Here is a 15,949-nt window from a genome sequence, read left to right as displayed (position 1 = left end):
TAAGTTATGGAACTGAGCACTGTTAACGTTTTAGGTTTTAATTTTATTTTCATTGTGTAATATTTCCAGCTGATAACCCCACACGCCATCAGAGTTCAAACCCCACCAAGACACATTCCTGGAGTTGTTGAAGTGACACTTTCGTACAAATCAAAGCAGTTCTGTAAAGGAGCTCCTGGCCGATTTGTTTACACCGGTAAGTTTGCATTCAACTTTTATTGCCATAGAGTAGGGCAATATTTGACCAAAATATCTAGTTATTCTCAAAGGACCAGTAAATCTGAAATACAAGTTAGTTTAGAGGGAAAAAAAAAATCTATAAAGTAGAACTATAGGCAAAATTGTTTTTTTTTTTCATTTTGGATAGAGCAAGTGAAGGTTTTAACCCCTGTCACGTTTTTTTTTTTTGCCCTTTATGTCACATTTTGGAGATTTCCCTACACTTCCTGTCCCATAGCCATAAAGGAAGTGAGAGGAATACCATAAAATTAAGGAAATTCCTTGGGAACCCCCAGGTCACCAAAACTAGTGTCCCCGTTGGAAGATTTCCCCTCAATTACTTTTCTGGGGCAACCCAAAATTTAGGGTTTTCAATGGTAATGGTAAACAGGACAAATAGAGAGGGTGAATCTCCTAAACAGGGGGGCACAGACAGCAGTAAAAACTGACAGGTGTTCTAATCCCTCTCCACTCCATCCAAAACCCCCAAAAAATGTTGCCTGTAGTTATACTTTAACACCTTTCAGAAATTTTTATAATTTTCCATACCTAAGCATGATCATTATATTGTATTTACATTTGTGCATGTTGTTCTGTGTTTTTGGCCATGTTAGACTAATGAAGTCTCAGCACCGACTTCCTTCAATGGGATCAGTGGACAGAAAACTATGAAAGGGTCTGCTGAAGCCTTTAGTTCTGCTGAACAGTTGAAAAGTGCCCAGAAATTTAAGAGGGCCGTCAGATGTGCCACTACAACCCAATGCACAGAGGAACCAGTGTCTGCCAGGTGCTCCATAAGCATGAACACTCAAGCTTACTCTATCCCTATGCAGAGGGGAGGAGTGTCTAGAGCAGTGATGGCGACCCTTGGCACCCCAGATGTTTTGGAACTACAATTCCCATGATGTTCAACTACACTGCATCATGGGAAATGTAGTTCCAAAACATCTGGGGTGCCAAGGTTCGCCATCACTGGTCTAGAGAGTGGCGCTGTTGTTTATCTTTTGTGGAACCTGTAGCCATCCAAATAGGTTTTCTACCTGTGTGATGCATTGGATTGGGGGGTTTCTGGTGGATATATGGACTATCATCTCATATGAGTAACTTTACATGTCACTGCACATATAACTAACTGCTCTTATGTAAAAGCCAAGTTGTTCTTTAGGTTTACTGGTCCTTTATGATCGTCATGGAAAGGGCACTGATGTTCTGTTGCCAACAAAAACATTCAGCATTTTAGTGGTTATACTAATGAAAGCCAATAAAGATGTTTGCTTGTTTGTTACTGTACACGATTGCATTCTTGATATATAAAAAAAAAAGGGTCTTCCCTCTTCCACCTTGATATGGAAGCATCATATGGCACATTCAATTGGAGTGATGTATTCACTGGTTTTAAAGTGAAAGAAAAGTGTAATTTGCATGTAGTAATACGTGTTCATGTAAAGGCTGTGACCTGTAAATTTCAGAATGGGAAGAATGATGTGTAAAGGGGAGGGATGTTGTTTTGTGGGCATCTGGTTCCTATCAGAGTATATTGTGTTCCAGGCTTCAGTAACATTTAACCTTCTCGGTATGAGTTGTAGCATAGGGCAACAAGGCCTCTAGATAATGAAACAAGAGAGCAGTGTGATAACCAGGCGCTTTATAACATACTTAAATCTGAAGTGCTGGGTAAATAGAGGCTGAAATAAGGTCCTCTTTTTTTTCTTATTTTTTTAGAGCTGCTTACAGTAACCAATACTGACGGTGCAGTTTTCTCATTATGCTAAAGGGAGGACAATCCCAGGCTATCCGCTCTGCATTGCCCGCTCCTTTTCAACAATTATAAAGATACAATTACCTTGGGAGAATGTGGCAGTTCAGTTGATTAGCACGCTGAATTAAAAGAGTGAGTCACAAATGACATGTCCAGCTATTTTCCACCGGTCTTTTGTATTCCCAGCGCACCTCACCCTTTTGTAAGAAGGTCAAAAATTAGAGAGAGAGATAACAGTTTTCAAGCAGCTTGCACTTAAGGAAAGAATTAACAATCATTGTGTATGTAATTGCCAGTTAATGGTATATTGCCTTCTTTTTACACAGTGTGCAGCCAGCAATATACTGCCACTAAGTTGCATTTTATCAATCTGTCATTTTTTTTGTTTTTTTTTTACAGTACTTAACAGAATGGGGTGTATTTTATTCTTGGAGGTGGAGATTCATCTTAATCCATATAATAAATTAAATCCATATAATAAAATAAATCCTTATAATAAAATGTACAAATACACACCATTATTATTATTATAAATATAATGATATCAATAAATATATAATATTTATTATAAATAATAATAATAATTATTATTATAAATAATAATAATGATATTAGAATAATATTATATTATATCATTACTGTATTTAGATGCTCTTTAGCAAAACAAATATTTGTGGCAACCTATTACATTTCAGTTTTCAAAGAATATTTCAATTGGTTGCTTTGGGTTAGTACATCACTCCTTGACTTATTTGAAGGTATAATATAGCCATCATTGAAAAATAAAGTGGTTGTAAACAATACCCTTGTAAAACAACCCATTTAGTTTAATATAGAAATGAAACCCAAAACATTTTTTGTATAGATACAATTTTTTTTTTTTAATACCATTTTTCCTTTTTTTTTTTTAACTGATCACATTCCCTCTGCTCTCAGCTGCATAAGAGCTGGGGGGAGGAGAAACAGAAGTACAAGAGCTTCCCAGTGAATGGCTGTGCAGCGGGAGGCATGTCAGGACAAGTCTGCTTATTGGAAGAGAGTACACTGAGTTCCCACCAAAGCTGACCACAGTTCGCTCTCCTGCTTAGTGTGGTCAGCTTTTAATAGGAAAGTAAGGGGGCTAGCTGAAACACCAGGGATTGTACATAGTTACATAGTCAGGTTGAAAAAAAGACTCAAGTCCATCTAGTTCATTCATACAAAAAAAGAAAAAAAAAATATCATACTATCCCATGTACCTAATCCTATATCCACAGTTGATCCAGAGGAAGGTGAAACCACCCCACCCCCAGAAAAGCATGATCCAATTTGCTACGGCAGAGGAAAAAAATTCCTTCCTAATCCCAGAGAGCCAATCGGATTTTCCCTGGATCAACTTTTTTTGGCATAGCTGATAATGTAAGACAACACAGCCAATAAATAACAGCATTACTAACTGTTTTGCTGGCTTGTGTTGGAACAGAGTCTAAAGCCTCATACACACAATTGGAATTTCCAACTGGAAATGTTCGATGTGAGCCTGTTGGCGGTAAATTTGACCGTGTGTATGCTCCATTGGACAATTGTTGTCGGACTTTCCCCCCAACAAATGTTGGCTAGCAGGTTTTCACCACCATTATCCCATAGTTTTTATGATCAAAGATACAACTATGTTGGTGCCCCTTGTTCATTTTACATTGTATTTTTTGAAATGTAACTGCCTACTCCCAAACTGTCATTTGAAGTAAAAACATAGCCAAGTATTATTCTCCACAATTTTTTTTATTGTGCATTAAAAAAAGGAAACAATTAAAATTAGACATGCTATCTGCCAAAAGAACTTAACCAAAAAGTGCATTCCATGCATCCAAAAATATAAAAAAAATCTACCAAATCAAATCATTATTATTCAACCAAAAAAACGAATGTCAAAGCAATAACTACAAGGACAATAATAAATAACACATTATCTCCTCCGATTCCGTAACATGGATCTGGTTGACGAACGGGCGTTCAGAAACAAATTGAAAAGCGCAAAAAGAAAAGTGCGAAATGAAAAGCGTGAATCAGCACTCACCAAACTTCTCTTAACATGAAATTAGCAGAAGGAGCCCAAAGGGTGGCGCTAAAGAGATGAAAAAAAAAAACACACAGTACGTCACTTCACTACATTCGTAATTGTTGGCTAACAATTGTGTGGGCGTGCGTATGCAAGACAAAATTGGGCCAGCGCCCCTCGGACAAAATTCCACGGTTTTGTTGGCCAACAATCCGATTGTGTGTACGAGGCATTAAAGTATTTATTGGGCCTACTGTCTCATCTAAAACTGATAAAAATGAAAGTAGCTGCCTATAGAGATCAGTTGGTTATCAGCTTTCCTTATATATTCCCCTATATTGTACTAGAAGTTGGCAACTGGAGTCTGGTTGCTATGGGTAATATATGAGGCTTGGCTAGAACTGCTGCCTCCTACTATTAGTAGTATGAAGCAGAGTGATGTCAAAGGCAGGATATGATGCTGAGGATGACCTGAGTTTCTCCTCCCCACATCTGCCATTCTATAACCCCTCTTGAAAGGGTAGAATTCTTCAGGCAGCTGTCAGCCCCAGTGGTCGATCTTCACTCCTAATCCAATTATATCTGTAGTCTTTTTCTGTGATAATGATAGAGTGCTCAAAGGACGGCTTCCTAGGAGCAGCAAGCCAGATTAACACGCCTAAAATCTGTAATTGTCTGATATATTGTTGGGATCCTCAATCCGATTATTACCTGCTGCAAAAATTAGACTTGGTCCAACCATAGCCCTAAAACAGTGATTTCCAGGCTTGCAGTTGATTCATTGATCTTACAGAATTTCATACAAATGATTCTTTCCTTAAACCCTTAAAGATTTTTTTTTCTTGTTGACACAATTGTACATTTGCAAATAACGAGATCTTTCTAGATAATGTCAGAATGATACTTCCGCCTAGAGGAAAGGCAAAGAAAAAAAAAAAAGCATCAAAAACGCACCTAAAGCTGGGTTTTGCAAAGGCGTTTATGCCCGTCAATCGCTTGGGCATTCATATATTCCATTGGCCAGAATAGTAATTTATTCTGGCCATTGGCATGAATGAACACCTAAGCATGTGATGCAACTAGCACTAAAGCGCATTCAGGTGCGTTTACAAACATTTAGGCTACTTTCACACTGGGGCCGCCAAGCGTTAGCGCTAAAGCGGCACTGGTTTTAGCTGCGATTTTCAGCTGCTAGCGGGGGGGGCTTTTAACCCCCACTAGCATCCGAAGAAGAGGCTAAAAGCCCCCCTGTGTTGTGGCGCTTCGGGCAATGGGCAAAAGGCGCACAGGGCTCATGCGTAATTCATACGCTGCGGAGATGCATGAACCGGCTCCATAGAGGGCCGGTCACAACCTCCTGCTATGCGAATTGGGTGCGGGGAAACCCACATACATCTCGCATAGGTGTGAACCCAGCCTTAAAGTGGAAATAAAGCCCAATTATAACTACAGCGGAACCTTGGATTACGAGCATAATCCGTTCCAGGAGAATGCTTGTAATCCAAAGCACTCCCATATGAAAGTGAGTTTACCCATAGAAGTCAATGGAAACTTTGATAATTTGTTCTGCATTGACTTCTATTACATGCAATACAGCATGTGGCCAGAGGTGGGGGGGTGCCAGAGAGCCTCAGAAATAGTTGGGAACAGCTCGATTGAACTCGAAAAGCCTCGGAAAGGCTCGGAAACACTCAGAAACTGAGTATTTCTGAGTATTTCCGAGTATTTTCGAGTGGCTCCAAACCGCTCCGAGTGTTCCTGGTGCCCCCGCACCTGTGGCCAAATGTGGTACTGCACACCGCATTAGCTTGAATTCTGCTCATTTTACGAGACAACACTGGCAAACCGAGTAAAAAAAAATTGCTCGTCTTTCAAAACGATCGTTAACCGCGTTACTCTTAAACCAAGGTTCCACTGTATTCCAAAAAATTTTCCCTCTCCCGTTCTCCCATCCTGCCTAAAAAACATATGCGTACTTGCCTATTTTTAATCTGCTCCAATCACATGATCTTGCAGCTCTATGTAGGGAAATGCTTGACGACGGCTCTAAATTTCAGGAGCTATGACCTCGCACATGCACTCCCAAAGTTCAGCGCAGCCGTTGTCAGCACTCCCGCCTCTCCCCTGCAGCAGCTGCTCACTGACAGAGGGGAGTCGGAGCTGTGAGACCATGTGACCAGCCTGGAGCAGATTTAAAATATGTAAGTATTCAGATCTCTTTTATACAGGTTTAAACATTTTTTAAAGAGGAGTTTCCCTTAAGGAAAACATTTTTTTAAAGTCAGCAGCTACAAATACGGCAGCTGCTGACTTTTAATAATCGGACACTTACCTGTCCCAGGGTCCAGCGATGCGGGGGAACGAAGCCCTGCTCGTCCCCCCCTCCTCTCGGCAGCGCCGGCATTGCAACTGTGGGCACCCAGCTGTGGCTTCTAGGCACCCACTGCACCATGATTGGCCGCGCTGTCATCTAGGACCTGTCACGTGTCCCAGATGACTGACAGGAGGGAGGGGGTGGAGCTGAGCCCTTCCTGTGGCGAGGGGAAGTGATGTCAGGTGCCCAGGCACTGAAGGAGGCAGACTACGAGGGACCCCCTAGCAACAGGCATTTAGAAGGGAGTTAATTTTTTTTTTCCAAATGTTTTATTTTATTTTTTTTTAGGAATTTTAAGCATTTTTTTTGGGTGTGTGAAACACCGCTTTAAGAACAGATATAGATATGCTTTTCTTCCACTTTAATAAAAAGCAGTAGTAGTAACAAATATCATCAAATCAGTTTTAGTTGCTGTAAACAAAATACTCAGTTTTGATTGGTTGCAAAGCCTTACTGTGCTTCACTTGCTATTCTTTGCCTTATTAAAAAAAATATATATACCCAGTGTTTTTTTTTTTTTGTTTTTTTTTCACGGGGTCTACAAGCCAGCTATAATTGGGCTGAGCACTGGCAGCTCTTGCAACATATGCATTTGATTTCTGGCCTGTAACACATGACACAGTTTAGCTCTCATTCCACTTGAGAAACATGAGAAGTGACCAATTTAACGATCTTTTGTGTGCATTCAAATGCGATTCTATCAATGACACCGTTCCACAAGCTTGGAGTCAATAGCCCTTCCTATCGCAGCCAAGACAAACTAGCTGTCTCATAGGTCAGCGCTCTTTAAACAAATAACTTGTATTCGCTGGGCAAATGACTGCTAATTACCTCCCACAAATCATACTATTTTTATTCCATCATAATTCACAGCTAGTTCATTTGTTCCCGCTGCACACGCGTTGTACTGTCTGTCTGCAAGGAATTGTTGCTGGGATTCACTCAGTACCCTGGGGTGGTTCTGTTTAACCCCTTCATACTTGGTACGGTGCCACTTACCCCCCCCCCCCCCCTCCCCGTTCCTTACCACCATATGATTTAGGCAAATCCTTTGAGACTTGGGTTTAGCTTTGCAGCTGTAATGCATGAATCTTAAGAAGGGATATAAAACCAAATTCATATTATACTAAGTACCGTATGTACTGTATATATCCGTTTAATCATATTCGACTCTCAGCAGGCCTATCAGCCAGCTCTCTGGGCACCAAGGCTGAAACGCTTGAAAGCCTTCTTCCATAGAATTTTCTTAGCAAATTTTTTTTTTAGGAGGTAGGTCGCCAGACATTTTCCTAAACCCTACCCAATTGCCTGGTATTCAGACTTGACATGCAGAATGTAATAGCACATATGCATAGCCAATTTCTACATACATACTATGGGTATGTCATAGGAGTGTAGAAGGAAGCTGGAAGACTCAAAGGAAATTCATGCAAACTCCATGCAAATATTGCCCTGTCTTAAGCCCCATACACGCTATTGCCACTGTGGCAGCCACCCTGGCTTTCACACTCAAGAGATAGGAGAGGCGCTTTACAGGCACTATGCAGGTGCAAGGCAGGTTCTATTTTTAGCGCTGTAGCACCTGTAACGCGCCTCAGTGTAAAAGGGGTCTAAGAGCTTCAGTATGTATGCAATCAGGCAGGCCCTTGCACTACATGGTTTTGGGAAATCTGAAGACAAAAATCTGCAGAAAATCAAATGCCGTTTACACACGATCTGATTTTCTGACAGGAAATGTTGAATGTGAGCTTGTTGTCGGAAAGTCCGACCGTGTGTATGCTACATCGAACATTTGCTGTCGGACTTTCCGCCAACAAATGTTTGCTAGCAAGTTCTCAAATTTTCTGGGTGAATTTTCTGCCATTCACAGGCTGTGTCACACCCCTCCAACCTGTGTCTTAGAATAAGAGGGAGGTGAAGCCTCCATCAATCTATATGTAATCTCCCACCCCCCATTGTGTTTAGTTGGTTAGTGGGCATGGAGGAGGAGGGAGGTAGGGAGTCAGCTGTCATTTACCACTGTGTATATGCCCACATGTGTGACTCTATAGTCACATGGGCTGCTCAGATGTGATAGCGATGAAATGCTTAGCATAGAAACTCCCGGAAAACTGAGCATGTGTGGAGCTGCCAATATTGCTCTACAAAATCCCTAGTTGAATTGGGAACTTGGACAGAAGGGGGAGATAGTGAGCAGCAGGATCAACCAGGTTTTTGCAGAATACAGAATACGGATCTCATAGTGATATTTTATTGATAGTTTTTGTATGATGTGGGTTTAGTGACACTTTCAACTACCAAACTTTTTGTGGAGGAAGTTCAGAGAAGAGATCCAAAGAAACACAGAGCCAAACTACTGTATAAAGTCTTTTGTAGATGTGTGTAGGAGCTGAACCCAGGACCCCAGCACTGCAAAGGGCACAATGACAAAGACTTGCCACTTGTATGTATTGCTGAATTATTCGTGAGTTGTTAGTGGGCCCTTCGTCAGTCATCATTACCCGTTATTTCTGCAGTCTTTTAGTCCATGATGCTTTGCTTTGCTACCCTGGTGCTTCCGTATTGCTGTTTTATTATTGTTCTTTCCAGCATTATTCTTCGATCTCCATCATTATTTGTGTCCTGCAATCTCTTTGTTGTTTTTCTGACCAGTCTGCAGCTGCTCACTGACGTTTCTTTATTGGGAACACATTGATCAAGCTGACAATGGGGTATTACTTGTCCTGCATGAAATATTAAATGAATCGGTGCCCTTTATTGGCCGCCTTTTGAACCAACTATCACAGAAGGTGCATCGGGACAATTTAAGGTCCCAGTGGTTGAGTATTTACCCACTCGCATATTGAAAACATCTGTATTAGATTTGATATGTTTTATGCAAGCATTATCACCCAGAGACAGTCAATAAAAACTTAAACCAGTGGACGCTTTTTATTTTTTATTTTTTTGTCCTTGTTTCTTCCCTTCTCTATGCCTGAAAAGAGGTCTGAGGAATAAGACGTAGCATTGGCGCTATTGTACCAGCAGACTATTTGTCCTAATCAGTGACACACATTTACTAGAATTGCTTAAAATGAACTATACCTCATATAGAAATCGCACATTTACAGCTGCCCATTCATCATCGGAAAATTGAGGGCCGGTAAACTTTTCAGTTTCCTCCAGCGGGAATGTAGACATGCATCAAAATGTTAAAAAATGATTGGTGAGCAGGAACTGTCTGCCATTTATCAAGGAAAGGAAACATTATTTGCTAATTTTCCAAGCTAGTCTGTGACAGGGTGCTTCGTCTTTGGACCCATAGTGACCAACATTGCCTTTCTGTTATTAGTACAAGTCAAGCGCTTTTTGGCTGGTGCTAACAAGACACATTTGTCTATCAAGCGTTTATTATTATTTTTTTTTATTTGTGCTGCCGGTGGCCAAGGATCTCAGTTTTTCTGATAGAACGTTGTGTTGTATTTATATTCAACTTGTGGTAACTCGGGAGCCGCTGATAAATCAACAACTTTCCAGAGGAAGTCAAGGTGACGGTATCGACTGTTCTGCCCCAAAACTGACGTAATGTAGTAGTGAGCAGACACCCATTTGTCTTTAAAATATAAAAAAAAATAAAAAATAAAAGGACAAAGAGGTCATCTATGTTTCAATCAATATGAGTTCAGATTTTTGTTTTGGATCGGATATCAATATCTCATTTTCACTATCAAAGTTTGATGTATTTTCTGCTTTAAAAGTAGCAGCTGCTTTATTAAATACATTATTATTAAATACCTTTATTATTAATTTATTATTAATTTATTAAATACCTTTGGTAACCAATCATATGTCAAGTTGATGGAATCTGGTAAATGTAGTTAACATCTCAAGGTTCTGTTACAATAATGTTTATAAGTTTGGGAATCCTTAGATAATGGGCCCGGATGAGATTTAAGTTAGAGAATTTTATTATTTTCTTAAAGCTTTATGAATTGAGCCTCATGTCTGATATTTGGAATATTTTCAAGATATAGTTAGTAGGACTTGTCCTTTTCATTTAGCATTCCCATTCATGTGGAAACCCCTCCAAGTTATTCAGGTGTTTCCATTGATGAGTACTGTTAATGCTACAGCATGCAAAAACATTTTAGAAAATTGTTCTTGTTCTTCTGTTCCAACGTGACTATGTCCCTGTACACAAAGCCACCTCCATTAAGATATGGTTTAAGTGTGAAGAAACTCAAGTGGCCTGCGTAGTTCACTCAATCCTATACTCCCCTTTTACATGAATTAGAATGCTGATTACGAGGCCAGGTCTTCTTCATCCAGCAACAGTACTTGACCCCACCAATGCTCTTTTGGCTTAAAGGGCACCAAATTCCCACATATACTCGAAAATCATTGCGAAAAGTCATCCCAGAAGAGTGGAGGCTATTACAGGCTGGGAGGTGGAGGAGGTTAACTCCATAATAGTGGCCATGGTTTTGGAATGGGGTATCTTGACAACTCCATAGAGCAGTGGTTCTCAGCTCCTGTCCTCAGGACCCGTCAACAGGCCAGGTTTTAAGTATTACCTTGAGGAGATGCAGACTAGAATACTGCAATCACTGAGCAGCAAATTGTGATGTATTTCAGTTATCGTGCAAACCTGGCCTGTTAGTGGGTCCTGAGGACAGGAATTGAGGACCACTGCCATAGAGGATGGTTGGGTGTCCACAAATGTTTGGCCATATAGTGTTCTTTAGATAAAAGTGCCATACCCTAGACAGGGCCAGCAGTCATCAAGATCAATAAAAAGTGCTTGTATACCCAGGGACTTAGTTGAGTTAAAAATAGAGTTATGTGAACTTGTGGAAAGAACATTTGGCGTTGAGTTAAATTTGTGAGGTGGGCTTTACTGTACAGATAACTGTATATGTGTGAAAACTGTTTAGTGGTGTACAGACTGGTCTCTATATTGTTGCCTGTTTGCAACTATAGGACTGTCTACCTCACAGAATTTCTGAAACGCCTTCTGCCCAATGGGATAACATGTAATACAGTTCTGTGCTGTGGAAGGGAGGGGTTGGAGTTTTTATAGCCAATAGGCTATTGTTTTCCTAAGACAGCAAGCATCATCAGGGGGGCTCCAGAATGTGAACACTTACAAACTCAAACAATAGAAACTTTACTACTAACAAACAAACACTTTAATGCTAACAAATATTAGCTTAGACAATATTTCAGGGCTTTAGCCATCTCCAAATGCCTTTCTGCCATCTAATACTGAAAAGCAGACAGTCTGTGCTTGCAAGGTCACGGCTAATTGTTGAATTGTTACACATTTGTATGGGGTGTATGTAGAAATAGATTGTGAAAATAGTATGACTTGACACCTGTCACCCAGTGTTTTGGACATTGTTGCAGACAGCGAGGAAAAGACTTTATTATTTCCAACCTTACAGCTGTTTCTCAGTCGTGTTGCGCCGACCGCCACTGCTCCAGCAGATGTAGTTTAGTAACACCTGGAGTGCTAAAGGCCATCCCTTCTTGTTAGGGACCTGGTAACTGAACACCGATCTCTTTGTTATTGTTGTAAGTGAATACTTATTGTTGTTGCATTATACTGTGCTTAAATCAAGGATTTTCTTGACTGTTTTCGGCTGATAACTAGGTGGTGGAAGAGTGACTGAGCTGAACGGAGCCAGAGCCTAGCATGGAAATGTGTAAAAGCTGAGATTAGAGATTTGTTTAAAGTGCAAAGAGCAACTGTAAACCCCCTTCAGCCAATCACAATAGAAGTCCACATTCTGCATTGGAGTAGTGTTAGCGTTGGTTAACAGCTGTTATTTGATTGCTAATTTAATCTGCACATGAGTATTAAAAAAAAATGATCATGGCCTTTATTTTATAGGAATGAGTATAGTACTCCAGAGTAATCAAACCTTCGTGCATTTTTTGACTGATGAAAATGTTTAAATGGTGTCAAGTGGGACAGGGCACATTGCTCATGCGTGAGTGTTGTGAGCAGTAATGGATAGAATACTGACTGAGCTAAGCAATATGGTGGAACCCTTGCCGTGCAGTGCTTGGGTTGGCACCCAGCAAGAACACTATCTGCTTGGCAGTTGTATGTTCTCCTCATGTTTGTGTTGGTTCCATGTAATTGCTCTGATTTTCTTTCACCTTCCAGATATTTACAGGTAGATTATTCACTTTTCTCCCAATTCAGGCCCTTGTGTGTGCATCAACACCAGTAGGGCATAGGCTTCTTCTGGGGCAGTGCCAGACATGACTGGTCTAGATGCTTTGCAAAGTGCTGCAAAGCTGTTAATTGCTATATAGGTAAATACAAAAAAGCAAAACACCAAAGTTTGTTATAATTTTTGAAAGTATTATATTGGGCTAAACATTCTTTAAGTGAACTGTATCCCATAAGCCGCTGAAAGGTCCATAGTGCACAATATAGCTAGCATATTATGTACATATTTTTTATTTGAGCTCCCTTACACGCTACCTTTTTGTGTTTTTTTGTATTTGAGCTGAGGTGTAATCTGGCATAAGCATCTGTTTCAGATCTAGTATTACATCTTGCCAAAAGGCACGGCCTTCCCTCAGAAGTGAGTGCAACTGATAGGCCACTTTATTACTGGCTGTTCCGTACCTGCAGGGCTGGGATTGGTAGATTTTGCAAGAACTATATTAAACCACCAACAAGCATCTTGTATCTGTGGTGTAAACATAATTGTCTGAGTGCAATCCAATAGCTGTCGGTCAGGAAACACTGTTATCTTGCTGAGAAATTGAGCTGTTGCCTTCTTTGTTTGCATCGTAGGGCATTTCCATGATTTAGGGACTGTCCCTTTCAGTGTTCTACCTGCCCCACCCCGTCACTTCCACTTCAACATTACTTCCAAAACACTCCTATGTGCGTTATTGTCCGAGATAAAAACTGTAGCTTAGTAACCAGTTTGAGTGACGTTGTCATTCTCTTGCTGTCATTTTTCTGGACCCGGTTACTTTGAGACAATGTAATGATAGCTTTTTATTGCAGGCACTTTGAAGGGGAATCCTGATTAAGCTTAGGAAAAAATCTTTCTCATTAAATGTATTACTATAAGGGTCTGTGTTTTGGCTGTGCATGCATCACTTGAAAGACAAAAATAATCTTACGTTTTGATCCTTTCACAATATTTTACTTTAAGGTACCTATAGACCACATACCAACCAATCCTACTGAAAAGGTCCGGGCTCTGATGCTGACGTCACGTCACTCATCATCTCACTCAGCCAGCTTTTAGTACATCAATCTAGTACATTAGAAAACCTACTTCATTCTCCGTTGTTCCTCCCTGAGATACTGTAATGCCCTCTACACACGATAGGATTTGTTGGATGTGAGCTTGTTGCCGGAAAGTCCGACCGTGTGTATGCTCCATAGAACATTTGTTGTCGGAATTTCCGCCAACAAATGTTTGACAGCATGTCGGAAATGTTGTCGGAAATTCTGATCGCGTGTACATAAGCCTGACGCACAAAAGTCCACGCATGCTCAGAATCAAGCAGAAGAGCAATACTGGCTATTGAACTTCATTTTTCTCGGCTCATTGTACGTCACCACGTACTTGACGTTTGGAATTTCCAACAACATTTGGGTTGACCGTGTGTATGCAAGACAAGTTTGAGCCAACATCCTTCGGGAAAAAAAGCCACGGTTTTGTTGTCAGAAAATCCTATTGTGTGTACATAGCATAAGTGGTGTTGGCAGCATTTACCAGTGTCCCTTATCACCCATCCTACATTCAAATGGATATAACCATTCTGTTTAGTGGAATGTTTCTGTTTGTTATTTTCCTACTAAACTTTGGTCAGATCTTCTATCACCTATGGGCAGCCTGAGCTCTTTTACCTTAATTGTACACAAGGCACTTTGATCTAACCCTAAGTCCTCCATCTTTCGCTTTCCATTCTTACTTGAAATTTAATCTTGATTAAAGAATTATGGGAGCTCCCCTCGTTGTTTTTTTAAGTTTTAAGGCTGTGTTTTAACTCTTTGGATGAACCCCGGGGTTGGATGTAATGCTTGCGTGTACTGAGCCATTAAGCATTTTTGGAACTTACAGCTGAGGCTTATATCAACCTATATTCCGCTGCCCATTGTATATATACGTCTTGCTTGCTGTCAGATATGTATCCCTTTTTTTCCAACTTTTGATCTTAGTTTTGCTTTCTTAAAAGCTTCACTTTAGAGTTCTTTTAAAAAGTTGCTAGGCCGAATTTCAAGTGTGTGTATTTAGTTTAGTTTGTGCTTACTCATAGAGGTACAGAAATAAGGAGAATGATCAAAGCCTCAAAGCCTGTAGGGACTCAGACTGTACTGCCTCAAGTAGCTGGCTATCTATTGCTATCTGTTTTGTGTAAATGGGTTAATGATGTCTTAAGTCAGTTTAATAGAGGTGTCCTCACGCACTGCTTATCTTTATAGCTTTTTTTTCTTTTTTTCAGACAGGGGTTGTCTGCTATTGATTAGGCTATTGGTGAGTTTTGACATTGAGCTGTTAATGTAAGGGTTCTGCCTGGTGTCAAGATACCTGTATTGCTTTATCCGCTATAAAGTCCTGCCTTGGTATTGTGTTGTGTAACAGGGATTGTAACCTAGTGACTACCCTCTAATAAGTACCATATATCCAGAGCTAAATTATTCTTTGACCAGTTGTAGATGAAGACGTGTGATGAAGAAAGTGTCCTTGTTGACCATAGAAACCAATCACTTATATACCTTATTAGTGCTGCTTAGGGACCAAGGTCAGGCTCTGGTTGCAATACAAGCTACCTATTCCCTGACTTTCTTGTACTGGCTCCTAGTTTAGCAGAATAGGTCTAATTCTTGCATGTATAGTAAAAATTTTCTTTTATGGATATTGATCACAAAGATTTTCAGCATGTTGGGAAAATCTTCATGTGCCCATTAGCAGGTACTTTAAATGTTACCCATTTAGGAGTTTTCTCCTGTGTAGTCCTCTGATTGTCACAGGTTATGCTTGAATTGGTTGTGTGCATGGGCAGGAAAAACAATGTTTTCAAAGCATCAGAATATTAATAATAGCAACATATTTATAGAATAATCACTTTTCAAGTATATCTTAACAAAAAAAATAGAAAGAAAACTGTAGCCTTTTTTTTAAAGCTATTATTTGCTGTTATTTGCATAAATACATTTTTTGTAATTAACTAACAACCAACAGGTGGAAATTTGAGGTGTGCCTATTATACAATACACAGATGGAATACAACCAATTCACAATTTTCTTAAGCGTTCTCTGTCAGACAAAGCACAATGGGATCAAATCCTCTTTTACATTTCTACACTAAATAGGTTGTAATAGGCTGTAGGTAGTAGACTTAGCAAGTCAAGGATATTAGTCCTGCTTCAACAAGCAAGGCTGCCTGCACGATGACTGATGCCTCTGCCCCTCCATGCCTTTGTGTTTCCTATGCGGCCCTCCGCACTTGGCTTAGCCTGCCGAGCCCTGTGATTGAAATTCATTGCCAAATTTATTGAGAAATTAATGAGAAAAGCTGCAAAGTATTGACTTTGAGA

At 40.2% G+C, this 15,949-nt stretch overlaps 1 protein-coding gene across 23 annotated transcripts in view; it reads left to right on the top strand.

The window, feature by feature from the left end:
- Positions 1-15,949, top strand: part of EBF3 (EBF transcription factor 3) — a 214,631-nt gene that overhangs the window by 156,031 nt on the left and 42,651 nt on the right. For all 23 annotated transcript variants that reach the window (XM_077455527.1, XM_077455525.1, XM_077455519.1 and 20 more), the window contains exon 10: positions 70-196. In XM_077455527.1, the coding sequence (XP_077311653.1) occupies positions 70-196 (127 nt within the window). The remainder of the gene's footprint in view (positions 1-69; positions 197-15,949) is intronic.

The sequence above is a fragment of the Lithobates pipiens genome, unplaced genomic scaffold (genome assembly GCF_037356315.1).
Source record: "Lithobates pipiens isolate NorthernLeopardFrog02 unplaced genomic scaffold, aLitPip1_a1.2 Scaffold_25, whole genome shotgun sequence".
Classification (NCBI taxonomy): Eukaryota; Metazoa; Chordata; class Amphibia; order Anura; family Ranidae; genus Lithobates; species Lithobates pipiens.
Note: the sequence above shows the minus strand (reverse complement) of the source record. Positions and strands in the feature narration are given on the sequence as shown.